Raw genomic sequence first — 16,810 nt, forward strand, 5'->3', positions numbered from 1 at the left:
GGATGGATCTGTGCAAACCTGGGCTCTGTGGGATGGATCTGTGCAAACCTGGGCTCTGTGGGATGGATCTGTGCAAACCTGCTCCCAGCACAGGGCTCTGTGGGGATGGATCCAAACCTGCTCCTAGCACAGGGCTCTGTGGGCTGCAGCCTCACCCACCCCAAAGCCAGCCAGAGTTGATTCCCAGCGCGGCTGCTGGGCTCGGCTCGCATTCTTTTCCTGATTTACTTGTTTACTCCTCCCCTGGGGAATGGGTTTCCCTTTATCTAATCTCGGCGGTTTTGCCTGTCAGTGCAAAGTTCCAGCCAGGCATTCCTGAGGGAGGGGTGGGCTTCGTGAGCAGGAACTTTACAGCAGCACGAACCGTTTCGGTCTCTGGCACAAGCGCATCCCACAGCTCTGCCAGCAGGACGGGGGTTTGCATTGGGTGCCATCTCACCCTGAGGTAGCCCTGGAGGTGGCCTGGTGGCCACTGCCCGCTGAGATGGAGCCTCTCTGCCTATAGCAGGGTGGGAAGAGGGGGGACAGTGGAAGGACAGGGGGTTGGTGCAGCAGCCCTGTGGGAGCACAGGGAACTGCGTGGGTTAGGGTTAGGGCTAGGGCTAGGGTTAGGGCTAGGGTTAGGGTTAGGGTTAGGGCTAGGGTTAGGGTTAGGGTTAGGGTTAGGGCTAGGGTTAGGGCTAGGGTTAGGGTTAGGGTTAGGGCTAGGGTTAGGGTTAGGGTTAGGGTTAGGGTTCACAGGGGGTCCGTGTTCACAGGGCTCCGAGGATGAGGGAAGAGATGAGGATCTGACTCCATGTTTCAGAAGGCTGATTTATCATTTTATCATATATATTATATTAAAACTATACTAAAAGAATAGAAGAAAGGACTTCATCAGAAGGCTGGCTAAGAATAGAAAAAGAAATGAATGATAACAAAGGCTTGTGGCTCAGACTCTCTGTCCGAGCCAGCTGGGCTGTGATTGGCCATTAATTAGAAACAACCATATGAGACCAATCATAGATGCACCTGTTGCATTCCACAGTAGCAGATAACCATTGGTTACATTTTGTTCCTGAGGCCTCTCGGCTTCTCAGGAGATAAAAAATCCCAAGGAAAGGATTTTTCATAAAAGATGTCTGTGACACACCCCCAGAGTCACAGGATCGTGAAGGGTTTGGGTGGAGAGGGACCTCAGAGCCAGCCCAGCCCCACCGTGTCCCATGGCAGGGACACCTTCCACTGTCCCAGGCTGCTCCAAGCCCCATCCAGCCTGGCCTGGAAAACTTTCAGGGATCCAGGGGCAGCCACAGCTGCTCTGGGCTCTCTGTGCCAGGGCCTCCCCACCCTCACAGGGAAGGATTTCTTCCCAAAATCCCATCCAGCCCTTCCCCCTGGCAGTGGGAGCCATTCCCCTTGTCCTGTCATTCCATCCTTGTCCCCAGTCCCTCTCCAGCTCTCTTGGAGGCCCTTTAGGCCCTGCAAGGGGCTCTGAGCTCTCCCTGGAGCCTTCTCCTCTCCAGGTGAGCACCCCCATCTCTCCCAGCTTGGCTCCAGAGGGGCTCCAGCCCTGCAGCAGCTCCGTGGCCTCCTCTGGGCTCTCTCCAGCAGCTCCAGGTGCTGCTGCTGTGTCCCCAGGGCTGGGGCAGCTCTGCAGGTGAGGTCTCACCTGAGCCCAGGGGCAGAGGGGCAGAATCCCCCCTTCCTTTCCTGCTGGGGGCCCAGGGCGCAGGGTTTGGGGGTTCTGGTGCATGTGGCTGGGGCATGTGGAGCTTCTCACCCACGGACTCCCTGAGTCTGGCCGGGTCCCTCAGGGTGGCACGCCAGGTTTGGACATGCCCAGTCTTTGGCTGTCACTTCCTCCTGCCTGAGGACATTTACGTTTCTGATTTCCCGGTATTTGACATGCAAACCGTGAAGAAGCTGATTTCTCACCGCGCTTTCCCTCTCTCTGCAGAGTCCTGGGAGCTGTGGGAGGCGTGCAGCAGGAGGATGGAGAGCAAGCCAGCAGTGAATGGCCAGGCTGTCCCCGGGGAAGCCGTGTCAGGGACAAACCACTTGTGCCAGGGCGCGATGCCGCACAAGCAGCAAAAGGCAGCTGGCAGGGACGCAGGGCCGGATGCTCCTGGGGAGCCCTCGGAGATGGCCGGCAGCATTGCAGGCGTGTATGTAGAGGCTTCAAAGAGGATAATGAGCTTCTATGAGGCCACCAGAGAGCATCTGCTGAGCCTGGATTCAGCCCTGAGCCTCCTGGAGGCGCAGGCAGCCACGGGCTCCATCTCCGACCCGCTGAGGAGCCGCCGTGTCCCCGTGGCAGAAGCCGTGAGGACGGGGCTGGTGGGGCTGGAGCTGAAGGAGAGGCTGCTCTCGGCTGACAGGGCTGCTACTGGCTTCCTGGACCCCTACACTGATGAGAAAATCTCCCTCTACCAGGCCATGCAGAAGGAGCTGGTGGGGAGGGAGCAGGGCATCCGCCTGCTCCAGGCCCAGCTGGCGACCGGAGGCGTCATCGACCCGGCCACCGGCGGGCGGCTCCCGGCAGGGCTGGCCTGTGAGAGGGGGTATCTGGACGAGGAGATGAGCCAGCTCACCTCCGGCCCCGGCAGTGAGGACAGCAGGGTGTTCCTTGACCCCAGCACCATGGAGAAGGTCACCTACTCGGAGCTGAGGAAGAGGTGCGTCGTGGATCCGGCCTCAGGCTTCCTGCTCCTGCCGCTGCAGGTCACATTCCCAGGGCTGGGAGGGAGGGTGAGCAGCAGGGACCTGATGGACTCTGGCATCATCAGCTCCGACGTGTTCCGAGGCCTCGAGGAGGGAAGAATCTCTGCCCAGGAGGTGGCAGAGAATGACATTGTCCAGCACTTCCTGCGTGGGACGAGGAGCGTGGCTGGGGTTGTCCTGCCTTCTGGGGAGCAGAAGAGCCTTTACCAGGCGCTGAGGGAGCATCTCCTGGTGCCTGGTGCTGCTCTCGTGCTCCTGCAAGTCCAGGCCTCCACGGGCAGCCTGACAGACCCCCTGAAGAACAAAAGCTACTCCGTGGACGAGGCTGTCAGGGTTGGCCTCATTGGCCCAGAGCTTTACGAGAAGCTGTCCTCAGCTGAGAAAGCCATCACTGGGTACAGGGACCCGTCCACCGGAGAAATGCTCTCCCTGTTCCAAGCCATGGGGAAGGGCTTTGTTCCCAGGGACCATGGCCTCTGCCTCCTGGAGGCTCAGCTGGCCACGGGCGGTGTCATCGCCCCGGGCAGGCACCTCCGCGTCCCCATGGAGACAGCCTGCGAGTGGGGGTACCTGGATGAGGCCACCAGGCAGCTCCTGTCCAGCCCTCCCGGTGACATGAAGGGGTTCTTTGACCCCGGCTCCAAGGAGAAGCTGAGTTATGCAGAGCTGCTCCAGCGCTGTGTCACCGACCCCAGCACGGGGCTGCTGCTGCTGCCACTCCCTGGGGACAGCGGCGAAGGGTCCCAGGGGACACTCGGCTTCCTTGACCACAGGACCCAGACGGCTCTGGAAAACACGCAGGTGCCCGTTGCTGTGGGGAAATTCAAGGGCAAGCCGGTGTCCCTGTGGAAACTGCTCTTCTCTGACTATATCCAGGGCGAGCAAAGGGCTGCGCTGGCTCAGCAGTTCCTGGCAGGAGCGCTCTCCCTGCAAGGGCTGGGAGAGGCCGTCAGAGCCGCCGTTGAGGAAAATGCTGCCACTGCTAACGTCACCTTCAAGGGCCTGAGAGAGCAGGTGACGGCTGACCAGCTCCTGAGCTCAGAAATTATCAACAAAGACTTGTTCAAGAAACTCAAGGAGGGAGAAACGTCGGCCAAGGAGGTGGTGGGCATGGACACCGTCAGGAAGTACCTGCAGGGCACGGGCAGCATCGGGGGGCTGCTGCTCCCTGACTCCCAGGAGAAGATCAGCATCTACCAGGCAAAGCGCAAGGGACTCCTCAGGCCAGGAACGTCTCTGATTCTCCTGGAGGCACAGGCAGCCACGGGGTTTGTCATCGACCCCGCTGCCAACAAGAGGTACTCCGTGGACGAGGCTTTACGAGCAAACGTCATCGGCCCGGATGTGTACGAGAAGCTGCTGGCTGCGGAGAAATCTGTCACTGGCTACCGAGATCCTTACTCAGGGGCTAAGATCTCCCTGTTCCAGGCCATGCAGAAGGAGCTGATTGTCAGGGACCACGGCATCCGCCTGCTGGAGGCCCAGATCGCCACCGGCGGCATCATCGACCCCGTCAACAGCCACCGTATCCCCGTGGAGGTGGCCTACAAGCGTGGCTACTTCGACAAGAAGATGAATTTAATCCTCTCAGACCCCAGCGACGACACCAAGGGCTTTTTCGACCCCAACACGCACGAGAACCTGACCTACCTGCAGCTGAAGGAGAAATGCATCACCGAGCCCTCCACAGGGCTCTGCCTCCTCCCTCTGAACAGCAGGAAGCGGCAGTTCGTGGACGAGGCCACCAGGCAGGTGTTCAGGAGCTCCTGGCTGCCCGTCAGGTTTGGGCGCTTGCGGGGGGAGAAGGTCTCGGTGTGGGACCTGCTGAACTCTGAGTACTTCAGCGAGGGCAGGCGCCGGGAGATTTTCAACCACTTCCAGCTGAGGAAGCTCAGCCTGGAGCAAATCCGGCTGATGCTGGAGGAGGAGATGAAGAAATGGGCCCCCATCAAGTTCCCAGCCATGAGAGGCAACGTCAGCGCTTACCACCTGATGGAAACCGGTGTCATCAACAGGGCCCTGTTTGAGCAGGTGCTGGAGGGGTCGGTCACCCCAGAACAAGTCCTGCACATGGACTCTGTCAGGAAGTACCTCTATGGCTCAGGCAGCATCGGGGGGATTGTGCTCCAGCCGTCCAACCAGAGAATGAGCATTTATGAGGCCATGAAGCAGAACATCGTGGTGCCAGGAGTGGCCCTGCCCCTGCTGGAGGCCCAGGCTGCCACGGGCTTCATTATTGACCCTGTGAACAACCAGAAGCTCTGCGTGGATGAGGCCGTCAAGGAGGGAGTCATTGGGCCAGATGTCCACGAGAAGCTGCAGCAGGCGGAGGGCGCCGTGACGGGCTATAAAGATCCTTTCACGGGCAAGAAGATCCCTCTTTTCCAGGCCATGAAGAAGGGGCTGATCGCGGACAAGCAGGCCATGCAGCTGATGGAGGTGCAGATGGCCACGGGAGGCATCATCGACCCAACGTGCGGCCACCACATCCCCCTGGAGGCGGCCCAGCAGCGAGGCTGCCTGGATGAGGACACCAGCAAGGCCCTCTCCAAGCCCAGTGGTGACCACAGAGTGTTCTGCCTCCCGGACAGCAGAGAGAGCGTGACCTACGCCGAGCTCATCCAGCACTGCCAGAAGGACGACGTCTCTGGCTTCCACTTGCTGCCTCTGGCACAGGCAGCCGCTCCTGCCTACACCGACGAGCAAATCCAACGGATCTTCAAGGAAACCATGGTGAAGGAAAAAGGAGTCTCCCTCTGGGAGCTCGTGCATTCGGGGTATTTCACTGAGGAGCAGAGGAGCGATTTCATGGAGAGGTTCCGGTCGGAGGAGCTGTCGCTGGAGCAGCTGGTGGCTCTGGTGCTCAGGCTGGTGGGGGAGATGGAGATGAAAGCCAGGACCCAGATCTCCCTGGAAGGCCTGAGGGGCAGTGTCCCCGTGGTCTGGCTGCTGGACACCGGCATCATTTCCCAGAAGACGTTTGAAGAACTGGCTCAGGGTGTAAGGACTCCCGAAGAAGTGGCTGAAATGGAGAGCGTAAAGAGGTACTTGAAGGGCACGGGCAGCATTGCTGGGGTCTTCATAGAGGCATCCAAACAGAAGATGAGCTTCTATGAAGCCATGAAAAACAACCTCCTCCTCCCTGGGGCTGCTCTGAGGCTGCTGGAGGCTCAGGCAGCCACAGGGTACCTGACTGACCCTGCCACAAACCGGAGGCTCAGCGTGAGAGACGCTGTGAGAGCGGCCGTTGTTGGAGAGGAGCTGTCTGAGAAACTCCTCCAGGCTGAGAGGGCTGTGACGGGCTACACAGACCCCTACACCGGGGGCTCCATCTCCCTGTGCCAAGCGCTCAGGAAGGAGCTCGTCCCCCTGGCAGAGGCCGTGCCCTTGCTGGAGGCCCAGCTGGCCACGGGAGGGGTGGTTGATCCCATCCACCACCTCCACCTGCCACTCCAGGCTGCCTGCAGGTACGGCTTCTACGACGAGGACCTGAACCAAACCCTCTCTCAGCTGGATGACAGCACCAAGAGCTTTTTTGACCTAAACACCAAGGAGAACGTGACCTACCAGCAGCTGAAGGATCGGTGCGTTCGTGATGCCGAGTCAGGTCTGTGGCTCCTCCCTCTGTCGGAAAACGCGATGTTCTGCGTGGACGAACAGACCATGAAAGTGCTGAAATCTGTGACTGTTTGTGTCAACGTGGGGCGGTTCAAAGGACAGACCGTGTCTGTCTGGGACCTCCTCAACTCTGAGTACTTCTCAGACAGCCAGAGAAGAGAGCTGGTGCAAAAGTACAAGGATGAGAAGGCTGAAGTGCTGCAGGAAATCACCACAATTATCACCACAATCATCCAAGAGACTGAGGCAAAAGGCAAGAAGTTCGCATTCAAGGGCCTGAGGAAAAGAGTTTCCGCCAGTGACCTCTTCCAGTCCCAGCTGATCGACAAAAAAACCCTTGATGAGCTCAACCAGGGGAAGAAAACAGTCAAGGAAGTGACTGAAATGGAGTCCGTCCGCAGGTACCTGGAGGGCAGTAATTTCATAGCAGGGGTCCTTATCCAGCCAAGCAATGAGAAGATGAGCATCTACCAGGCCATGTGGAAGGGCATCCTGAGGCCAGGGACCGCCCTGGTGCTGCTGGAGGCACAGGCAGCCACCGGCTACATCATCGACCCTGAGAAAAACAAGAAGTTTTCGGTGGAGGAAGCGTTAGAGGCGGGTCTGATTGGAGGGGAGATTTTTGAAAAGCTGCTCTGTGCGGAGAGAGCTGTGACGGGCTACACAGACCCCTACACCAAAGCCCCCATGTCCCTGTTTGAAGCCATGAACCAAGGGCTGATTGTGAAGAGCCACGGCATCCGCCTGCTGGAGGCCCAGATCGCCACCGGCGGCATCATCGACCCCGTGCACAGCCACCGTGTCCCCGTGGAGGTGGCCTACAAGCGCGGCTACTTCAACCAGGAGATGAACCAGATCCTCTCAGACCCCAGTGATGACACCAAGGGCTTCTTTGACCCCAACACGCACGAGAACCTCACGTATATGCAGCTCCTGGAGAGATGCGTCCAAGACCCGGACACGGGGCTGTACATGCTGCAGGTTGTAAAGGAGGGAGGAAAGTATTTCTACATTGATGAGTCCACAAAGCAGGCTTTGCGCTCAAAGCCCCTTCAAGTGAAAGTTGGAAAGTTTAAGGACCAAACCGTTTCTGTCTGGGAAGTTCTCTGCTCTCACTACTTCTCGGAGCAGAAGAGGAAAGAGCTGGTGATGCAGTACAAAAGCAAAAACCTAGCGCTGGAAGAGCTGATATCCCTCATCTTAAAAATCATCGAGGACACAGAGCGAAGAGGAGAAGCCCTCAAGGTCAAAGGACTGCGGGGCGAGGTGTCGGTGTCAGAGTTGTTCAACTCTGAGATAATTGACAAGAAAACTCTGGATCAGCTGCAGGACGGGAGTCTCACCCTTGCCAGCCTCACAAAGAGGGACACCATCCAAAGGTACCTGGACGGCACCGGGTGCATCGCCGGGGTTCTCCTCCCGCTGAGAAAAGAGGTGATGAGCATCTACCAGGCCCTGAAGAAAGGCCTCCTCACAGAGCAGTGTGCCCTGGGGCTGCTGGAGGCACAGGCGGCCACTGGCTTCCTGGTGGACCCCCGGAGCCACAAGAAGCTCTCTGTGGACGAGGCCGTGTCCTCTGGGCTGGTGGGCAGCGAGCTGCGCGAGCAGCTGCTGTCGGCAGAGAAAGCCGTGACGGGATACACAGACCCCCAAACAGGAAATAAAATATCTCTCTTCCAGGCTGTGAGACAGAAGGTAATAGTCAGGGATCAGGGCATCCGCCTGCTCGAGGCCCAGCTCGCCACTGGTGGCATCGTTGACCCCTGGCATGGCCACCGCCTGCCCCTGGAGGTGGCCTACAAGCGTGGACACCTGGATGAGGACACGTTCCTCCTGCTTTCGGATCCAGATCACGGCAGCAAAGGCTTCATAGATCCCAACACTCGCGAGAAGATCAGTTACAGCCAGCTCCTGCAGAGGTGTGCCAAGGACAGGGAGAGCAGCTTGTACCTGCTGCAGGTCCTGGAAAAGGAAGGCGACTATTTCTACATTGATGAGCAAACCAAAAACGCCCTGTTGTGCACCAAGGTCCAGGTGCCTGTGGGGAAATACAAGGGACAGGTGTTATCGCTGTGGGAGCTCCTCTGCTCCGAGTACATCACAGAGGAGAAGAGAAAAGAACTGGTGAAAAAGTACAAGGCGGAATCGCAACACATTGTGCAGGGAATCATTGAGACAATACTAAAGATCATCAGGGAAAAAGAAGAGGACAGAAGCGATGTCTGGTTCCAGGGAATCCGACAGCAGATCACAGCATCAGAACTGCTCAGTGCACAAATAATTACAGAGGAAACAATAGAAAAACTCCAGAAAGGAAAAGAGACAGCACAAGAAATAGCAAAAATGGACAGTGTGAGGAGGTACCTTGAGGGAACTGGAAGCATCGCTGGCGTGCTGGTGCCCTCCAAGACTGAGCCAGGCAAGATGGAGAAGATGAGCATCTACCAAGCCATGTGGAAGGGCATCCTGAGGCAGGGCACGGCGCTGGTGCTGCTGGAGGCCCAGGCGGCCACCGGCTTCATTGTTGATCCAGTGAACAACCAGAAGCTCTCAGTGGATGAGGCCGTGTCCTCTGGGCTGGTGGGCAGCGAACTGAAAAACAAACTTCTAAGCGCTGAGAGAGCTGTGACGGGCTACACCCACCCCTACACGGGACAAAAGATGAGTCTGTTCCAGGCCATGAAGCAGGATCTCATCGTCAGGGACCACGGCATCCGCCTGCTGGAGGCCCAGATCGCCACTGGCGGCATCATCGACCCCGTGCACAGCCACCGCCTGCCCGTGGAGGTGGCCTACAAGCGTGGCTACTTCGACCAGGAGATGAGCCAGATCCTGTCCGACCCCGGCGACGACACCAAGGGCTTCTTCGACCCCAACACGCACGAGAACCTGACCTACCTGCAGCTGCTGCGCCGCTGCGTGCCCGACCCGGACACGGGGCTGCTGATGCTGCAGCTGATGGACAAGGGCTCTGTGCTCTACCAGCTGAGCGAGGATGCCCGCAGAGCCCTGCAGGCCGCCCGCACCATGCTGGCCGTGGGGCTCTTCCAGGGCCAGAGCGTCACCGTCTGGGAGCTCCTCTTCTCCCGCTACGTCCCTGAGCACCAGCGACAGGAGCTCCTGCGCCAGTACAAGGCGGGCACAGTCACCATTGCGCAGATGATCGACCTCCTCACGGCCATCGTCACCAGGGCTGAGGCCCAGGGCCACGGTGCCAACGGGGCCCCCAAGTCCACAGAAAAGGAGATCCTGCCTGAACCCATCCAGAACGGCAGCGCCTCAAACTCCCAGAAGGAAGAGAAACAGAAACAGGAGCAGGAGCAGGAGCTGGAGCGGTGCCTCAAGTCCCAGACGGTGGAGGTCTCGGCAGGCGGCTTCCACGGCAGGAAGGTGTCCCTGTGGGAGTTGCTCTTCTCCAAGTGGGTGTCAGAGGCCAAGCGCCAGGAGCTGCTGGGGCGGCTGCGGGCCGGGAGCCTGGCGCTGGCCGAGCTGGCCACGCTGCTCACCCTCCTGGTGGAGGAGGCGGCGCAGCGCGGCAGCAGCGTGAAATTCACGGGCCTCAGGAGGCAGGTGAGCGCCTCGGACCTGCTGGACTCGGGCATCATCGACACGGGCACGCTGGCCGAGCTGGTGCAGGGCGCCAGGACGGTGCAGGAGGTGACGCAGATGGCCTCGGTCAAGCGCTACCTGGACGGCACGGGTGTCATCGCCGGCGTGCTGGTGCCCTCCAAGGGCGAGCCGAGCAAGATGGAGAAGATGAGCATCTACCAGGCCATGTGGAAGGGCATCCTGAGGCAGGGCACGGCGCTGGTGCTGCTGGAGGCCCAGGCGGCCACCGGCTTCCTGGTGGACCCGGTCAAGAACCAGAAGCTCTCCGTGGACGAGGCCGTGTCCTCTGGGCTGGTGGGCAGCGAGCTGCACGAGAAGCTGCTGTCGGCGGAGAGGGCCGTGACGGGCTACTCTGACCCCTACACGGGGGACAAGATCTCCCTGTTCCAGGCCATGAAGAAGGAGCTGATCGTCAGGGACCACGGCATCCGCCTGCTGGAGGCCCAGATCGCCACCGGCGGCATCATCGACCCCGTGCACAGCCACCGTGTCCCCGTGGAGGTGGCCTACAAGCGTGGCTACTTCGACCAGGAGATGAGCCAGATCCTGTCCGACCCCGGCGACGACACCAAGGGCTTCTTCGACCCCAACACGCACGAGAACCTGACCTACCTGCAGCTGCTGCGCCGCTGCGTGCCCGACCCGGACACGGGGCTGCTGATGCTGCAGCTGATGGACAAGGGCTCCGCGCTCTACCAGCTGAGCGAGGATGCCCGCAGAGCCCTGCAGGCCGCCCGCACCACGCTGGCTGTGGGGCTCTTCCAGGGCCAGAGCGTCACCGTCTGGGAGCTCCTCTTCTCCCGCTACGTCCCTGAGCACCGGCGCCAGGAGCTCCTGCGCCAGTACAAGGCGGGGACAGTCACCCTTGAGCAGATGATCGACCTCCTCACGGCCATCGTCACCAGGGCTGAGGCCCAGGGCCACGGTGCCAACGGGGCCTCCAAGTCCACAGAAAAGGAGATCCTGCCTGAACCCATCCAGAACAGCAGCGCCTCAAACTCCCAGAAGGAAGAGAAACAGAAACAGGAACAGGAGCAGGAGCTGGAGCGGTCCCTCAAGTCCCAGACGGTGGAGGTCTCGGCAGGCGGCTTCCACGGCAGGAAGGTGTCCCTGTGGGAGTTGCTCTTCTCCAAGTGGGTGTCAGAGGCCAAGCGCCAGGAGCTGCTGGGGCGGCTGCGGGCCGGGAGCCTGGCACTGGCCGAGCTGGCCACACTGCTCACCCTCCTGGTGGAGGAGGCGGCGCAGCGCGGCAGCAGCGTGAAATTCACGGGCCTCAGGAGGCAGGTGAGCGCCTCGGACCTGCTGGACTCGGGCATCATCGACACGGGCACGCTGGCCGAGCTGGTGCAGGGCGCCAGGACGGTGCAGGAGGTGACGCAGATGGCCTCGGTCAAGCGCTACCTGGACGGCACGGGTGTCATTGCCGGCGTGCTGGTGCCCTCCAAGGGGGAGCCGAGCAAGATGGAGAAGATGAGCATCTACCAGGCCATGTGGAAGGGCATCCTGAGGCAGGGCACGGCGCTGGTGCTGCTGGAGGCCCAGGCGGCCACCGGCTTCCTGGTGGACCCGGTCAAGAACCAGAAGCTCTCCGTGGACGAGGCCGTGTCCTCTGGGCTGGTGGGCAGCGAGCTGCACGAGAAGCTGCTGTCGGCGGAGAGGGCCGTGACGGGCTACTCTGACCCCTACACGGGGGACAAAATCTCCCTGTTCCAGGCCATGAAGAAGGAGCTGATCGTCAGGGACCACGGCATCCGCCTGCTGGAGGCCCAGATCGCCACTGGCGGCATCATCGACCCCGTGCACAGCCACCGTGTCCCCGTGGAGGTGGCCTACAAGCGTGGCTACTTCGACCAGGAGATGAGCCAGATCCTGTCCGACCCCGGCGACGACACCAAGGGCTTCTTCGACCCCAACACGCACGAGAACCTGACCTACCTGCAGCTGCTGCGCCGCTGCGTGCCCGACCCGGACACGGGGCTGCTGATGCTGCAGCTGATGGACAAGGGCTCCGCGCTCTACCAGCTGAGCGAGGATGCCCGCAGAGCCCTGCAGGCCGCCCGCACCACGCTGGCTGTGGGGCTCTTCCAGGGCCAGAGCGTCACCGTCTGGGAGCTCCTCTTCTCCCGCTACGTCCCTGAGCACCGGCGCCAGGAGCTCCTGCGCCAGTACAAGGCGGGGACAGTCACCATTGCGCAGATGATCGACCTCCTCACGGCCATCGTCACCAGGGCTGAGGCCCAGGGCCACGGTGCCAACGGGGCCTCCAAGTCCACAGAAAAGGAGATCCTGCCTGAACCCATCCAGAACGGCAGCGCCTCAAACTCCCAGAAGGAAGAGAAACAGAAACAGGAACAGGAGCAGGAGCTGGAGCGGTCCCTCAAGTCCCAGACGGTGGAGGTCTCGGCAGGCGGCTTCCACGGCAGGAAGGTGTCCCTGTGGGAGCTGCTCTTCTCCAAGTGGGTGTCAGAGGCCAAGCGCCAGGAGCTGCTGGGGCGGCTGCGGGCTGGGAGCTTGGCGCTGGCCGAGCTGGCCACGCTGCTCACCCTCCTGGTGGAGGAGGCGGCGCAGCGCGGCAGCAGCGTGAAATTCACGGGCCTCAGGAGGCAGGTGAGCGCCTCGGACCTGCTGGACTCGGGCATCATTGACACGGGCACGCTGGCTGAGCTGGTGCAGGGCGCCAGGACGGTGCAGGAGGTGACGCAGATGGCCTCGGTCAAGCGCTACCTGGACGGCACGGGCGTCATCGCCGGCGTGCTGGTGCCCTCCAAGGCCGACCCGAGCAGGATGGAGAAGATGAGCATCTACCAGGCCATGTGGAAGGGCATCCTGAGGCAGGGCACGGCGCTGGTGCTGCTGGAGGCCCAGGCGGCCACCGGCTTCCTGGTGGACCCGGTCAAGAACCAGAAGCTCTCCGTGGACGAGGCCGTGTCCTCTGGGCTGGTGGGCAGCGAGCTGCACGAGAAGCTGCTGTCGGCGGAGAGGGCCGTGACGGGCTACTCTGACCCCTACACGGGGGACAAGATCTCCCTGTTCCAGGCCATGAAGAAGGAGCTGATCGTCAGGGACCACGGCATCCGCCTGCTGGAGGCCCAGATCGCCACCGGCGGCATCATCGACCCCGTGCACAGCCACCGTGTCCCCGTGGAGGTGGCCTACAAGCGTGGCTACTTCGACCAGGAGATGAGCCAGATCCTGTCCGACCCCGGCGACGACACCAAGGGCTTCTTCGACCCCAACACGCACGAGAACCTGACCTACCTGCAGCTGCTGCGCCGCTGCGTGCCCGACCCGGACACGGGGCTGCTGATGCTGCAGCTGATGGACAAGGGCTCCGCGCTCTACCAGCTGAGCGAGGATGCCCGCAGAGCCCTGCAGGCCGCCCGCACCACGCTGGCTGTGGGGCTCTTCCAGGGCCAGAGCGTCACCGTCTGGGAGCTCCTCTTCTCCCGCTACGTCCCTGAGCACCGGCGCCAGGAGCTCCTGCGCCAGTACAAGGCGGGGACAGTCACCCTTGAGCAGATGATCGACCTCCTCACGGCCATCGTCACCAGGGCTGAGGCCCAGGGCCACGGTGCCAACGGGGCCTCCAAGTCCACAGAAAAGGAGATCCTGCCTGAACCCATCCAGAACAGCAGCGCCTCAAACTCCCAGAAGGAAGAGAAACAGAAACAGGAACAGGAGCAGGAGCTGGAGCGGTCCCTCAAGTCCCAGACGGTGGAGGTCTCGGCAGGCGGCTTCCACGGCAGGAAGGTGTCCCTGTGGGAGTTGCTCTTCTCCAAGTGGGTGTCAGAGGCCAAGCGCCAGGAGCTGCTGGGGCGGCTGCGGGCCGGGAGCCTGGCGCTGGCCGAGCTGGCCACACTGCTCACCCTCCTGGTGGAGGAGGCGGCGCAGCGCGGCAGCAGCGTGAAATTCACGGGCCTCAGGAGGCAGGTGAGCGCCTCGGACCTGCTGGACTCGGGCATCATCGACACGGGCACGCTGGCTGAGCTGGTGCAGGGCGCCAGGACGGTGCAGGAGGTGACGCAGATGGCCTCGGTCAAGCGCTACCTGGACGGCACGGGTGTCATCGCCGGCGTGCTGGTGCCCTCCAAGGGCGAGCCGAGCAAGATGGAGAAGATGAGCATCTACCAGGCCATGTGGAAGGGCATCCTGAGGCAGGGCACGGCGCTGGTGCTGCTGGAGGCCCAGGCGGCCACCGGCTTCCTGGTGGACCCGGTCAAGAACCAGAAGCTCTCCGTGGACGAGGCCGTGTCCTCTGGGCTGGTGGGCAGCGAGCTGCACGAGAAGCTGCTGTCGGCGGAGAGGGCCGTGACGGGCTACTCTGACCCCTACACGGGGGACAGGATCTCCCTGTTCCAGGCCATGAAGAAGGAGCTGATCGTCAGGGACCACGGCATCCGCCTGCTGGAGGCCCAGATCGCCACCGGCGGCATCATTGACCCCGTGCACAGCCACCGCCTGCCCGTGGAGGTGGCCTACAAGCGTGGCTACTTCGACCAGGAGATGAACCAGATCCTGTCCGACCCCGGCGACGACACCAAGGGCTTCTTCGACCCCAACACGCACGAGAACCTGACTTACCTGCAGCTGCTGCGCCGCTGCGTGCCCGACCCGGACACGGGCCTTTATTTCCTCAATATTGTTAGAAAATAATTGCAAAACCTTTTTGATTTTTTTCCTTGTTTTTGCCTTGCGGAGGAATGTTACTTTTGTGAATAATTCTTTTGCTGCTGGTGTTTGTCTTTCTTTTCCTAAATATTTTTTTAGCATTTATTATCCCAGTGAGGGAATTTCCTTCCTGATCTCTTTTCTTTGCCACCCCCCACCCCCATCAGGTACAGTTTGAAGTGCCTCCCCCTGAGCAGTGTTGCTGCACTGCATTGTTCATCCTTCCTTAGTTGCCTTTCAGGAACAGAGCAGGCAGGCTGGGTTATCTCAGGACATTTTGGTGAAGCGTGTCATCCTCATTTTCCCCACTCAGGTTTAACTGCAGGTCTTTGTTCCGTTCAGGTGCTGCTGCGAGTCGTATTTTTATTCTCTGCCCCTATTTTCCTGCATGTTCCAGCTATTTTCCCCAGAATCTTTGCAGGATTGCATTCTGTTTGCAGGTTTTCAAGCCAGGACAGCGTGCAGAGCAGATTTCTGCGTGGGCAGGATGCCGGGCTTGCTTTGGGTGTCGCTGGTGTGGGACACATCATCTGTGTTTTTGCTCTCCGTGCCCCAGCCTGTCCTGCCTTTCCGGGGCTGTCTGGAGCCCAAACAGCCTCAGCCCAGCGTGGTTTGGTCTCTCTCTGTGCTTTCCCTCCCTCTGTGAAGCCTCTGTGGGGATGGATCCTCTCACGGGAGCTGGAAGTGGACGTGGCTGTGCTGTGCTTTCAGTCTGTCCATCCACACGGGCGCCTCCGTTCCTTCCTGCTCCTTTTGCCCTCCTGTGTCCTGAGCTGACTCAGCCACATGCCAGAGCAGAGGAACAGCCCTGGAGCCACTCTCCCGTGCAGTTCAGGGATGAATAATTCTACTGCTGTTTAATGGGAGGAAACTTACCCTCCTTAAATGTGCTGCCTTGGGGTGTTTGCCTTAATTAACCCGGTAATGTCCTGGAAAATGGACTTTTGGCCACAAGCTTGTGCAGCTGGTACCTGGGAACAAGCGTAGAGGAGCTGTGGGGCCCAGAGAATTGCGTGGTCTCAGAAAAGGAGGGAATAAACTGATGGGAGAGAAGTCACAGGACCATGGAATGGTTTGGGTGGGAAGGGGCCTCCTCGTGCCACCCCCTGCCATGGCAGGGACACCTTCCACTGTCCCAGGCTGCTCCAAGCCCTGCCCAACCTGGCCTTGGGCACTGCCAGGGATCCAGGGGCAGCCACAGCCGCTGTGGGCACCCTGTGCCAGGGCCTCACACCCTCACAGGGAACAATTCCTTCCAACATCTAACCCACACCTACACTCCTCCAATTTGAAGCCATTCCCTGACGCTGTCGAGTCAGGGATGGATAGAAAGGCTCCAGGCTTCAGGTAGATCAGAAGGCTCAAGAAGAATCTTTGTTAGCAAGAAGCAGTGAGTTTTATAGTCTCACTCACTAAGTGGGACCAGATTGGTGTCAAAGTAGAAAAATTCTCACATTATTGGTGACTTTGAATAGCACACTGTGAGGAACCATATCCATAAACAATGGTTACAGAAAGAGAGATGATAATTGTTTGAATTCTTTCATCTAAGATTCCCCAGCCCAGCCCGGGAGAAATTGTTTCTGTTCTTTCTTCGACTGAACTGAGAATCTCCACAATTCCCCCTTGTCCTGTCACTCCAGGCCTTTGTCCCTCTCCATCAGCCTTACAGCCCCCTTTAGCTACTGGGAATCCACAACACCTCCCAGGAGTTTTCTCATCCTGGAAATCCAATTCTCCCTGCCACAGAGGCAAAGAGGAACAGGGAGCGCTGGGTCCCCGGGGTGTGTCTGTAACATCCCACTGTGCCAGGGCCAGCACGGTGTCCCCGTGGCTGCTGCACGGGGACACGGTTTGGGACAAGGACAGGGCCAGCACAGTGTCCCCAAGGCTGCTACATTGGGACATGATTTGGGACAAGGACAGGGCCAGCACAGTGTCCCCGTGGCTGCTGCACTGGGACATGGTTTGGGACAAGGACAGGGCCAGCACGGTGTCCCCTTGGCTGCTGCACTGGGACATGGTTTGGGACAAGGACAGGGCCAGCATGGTGTCCCCTTGGCTACTGCACGGGGACACGGTTTGGGACAAGGGCAGGGCCAGCACGGTGTCCCCATGGCTGCTGCACGGGGACACGGTTTGGGACAAGGGCAGGGCCAGCACGGTGTCCCCATGGCTGCTGCACTGGGACACAGTTTGGGACACTCTGAAG

At 60.3% G+C, this 16,810-nt stretch overlaps 1 protein-coding gene across 1 annotated transcript; it reads left to right on the top strand.

Annotated features, from left to right (window-relative positions):
* The first annotated feature begins 1,974 nt into the window (after positions 1–1,974).
* On the top strand, positions 1,975–14,914 carry EPPK1 (epiplakin 1). Its single transcript, XM_071418179.1, has one exon. The coding sequence runs from the start codon at positions 1,975–1,977 to the stop codon at positions 14,581–14,583; it is 12,609 nt and encodes a 4,202-aa protein (XP_071274280.1). The 3' UTR covers positions 14,584–14,914.
* The last annotated feature ends 1,896 nt before the right edge of the window (positions 14,915–16,810 follow it).

The sequence above is a fragment of the Agelaius tricolor genome, unplaced genomic scaffold, assembly GCF_023055355.1.
Source record: "Agelaius tricolor isolate 1412-34295 unplaced genomic scaffold, bAgeTri1.0.p SCAF_78, whole genome shotgun sequence".
NCBI lineage: Eukaryota > Metazoa > Chordata > Aves > Passeriformes > Icteridae > Agelaius > Agelaius tricolor.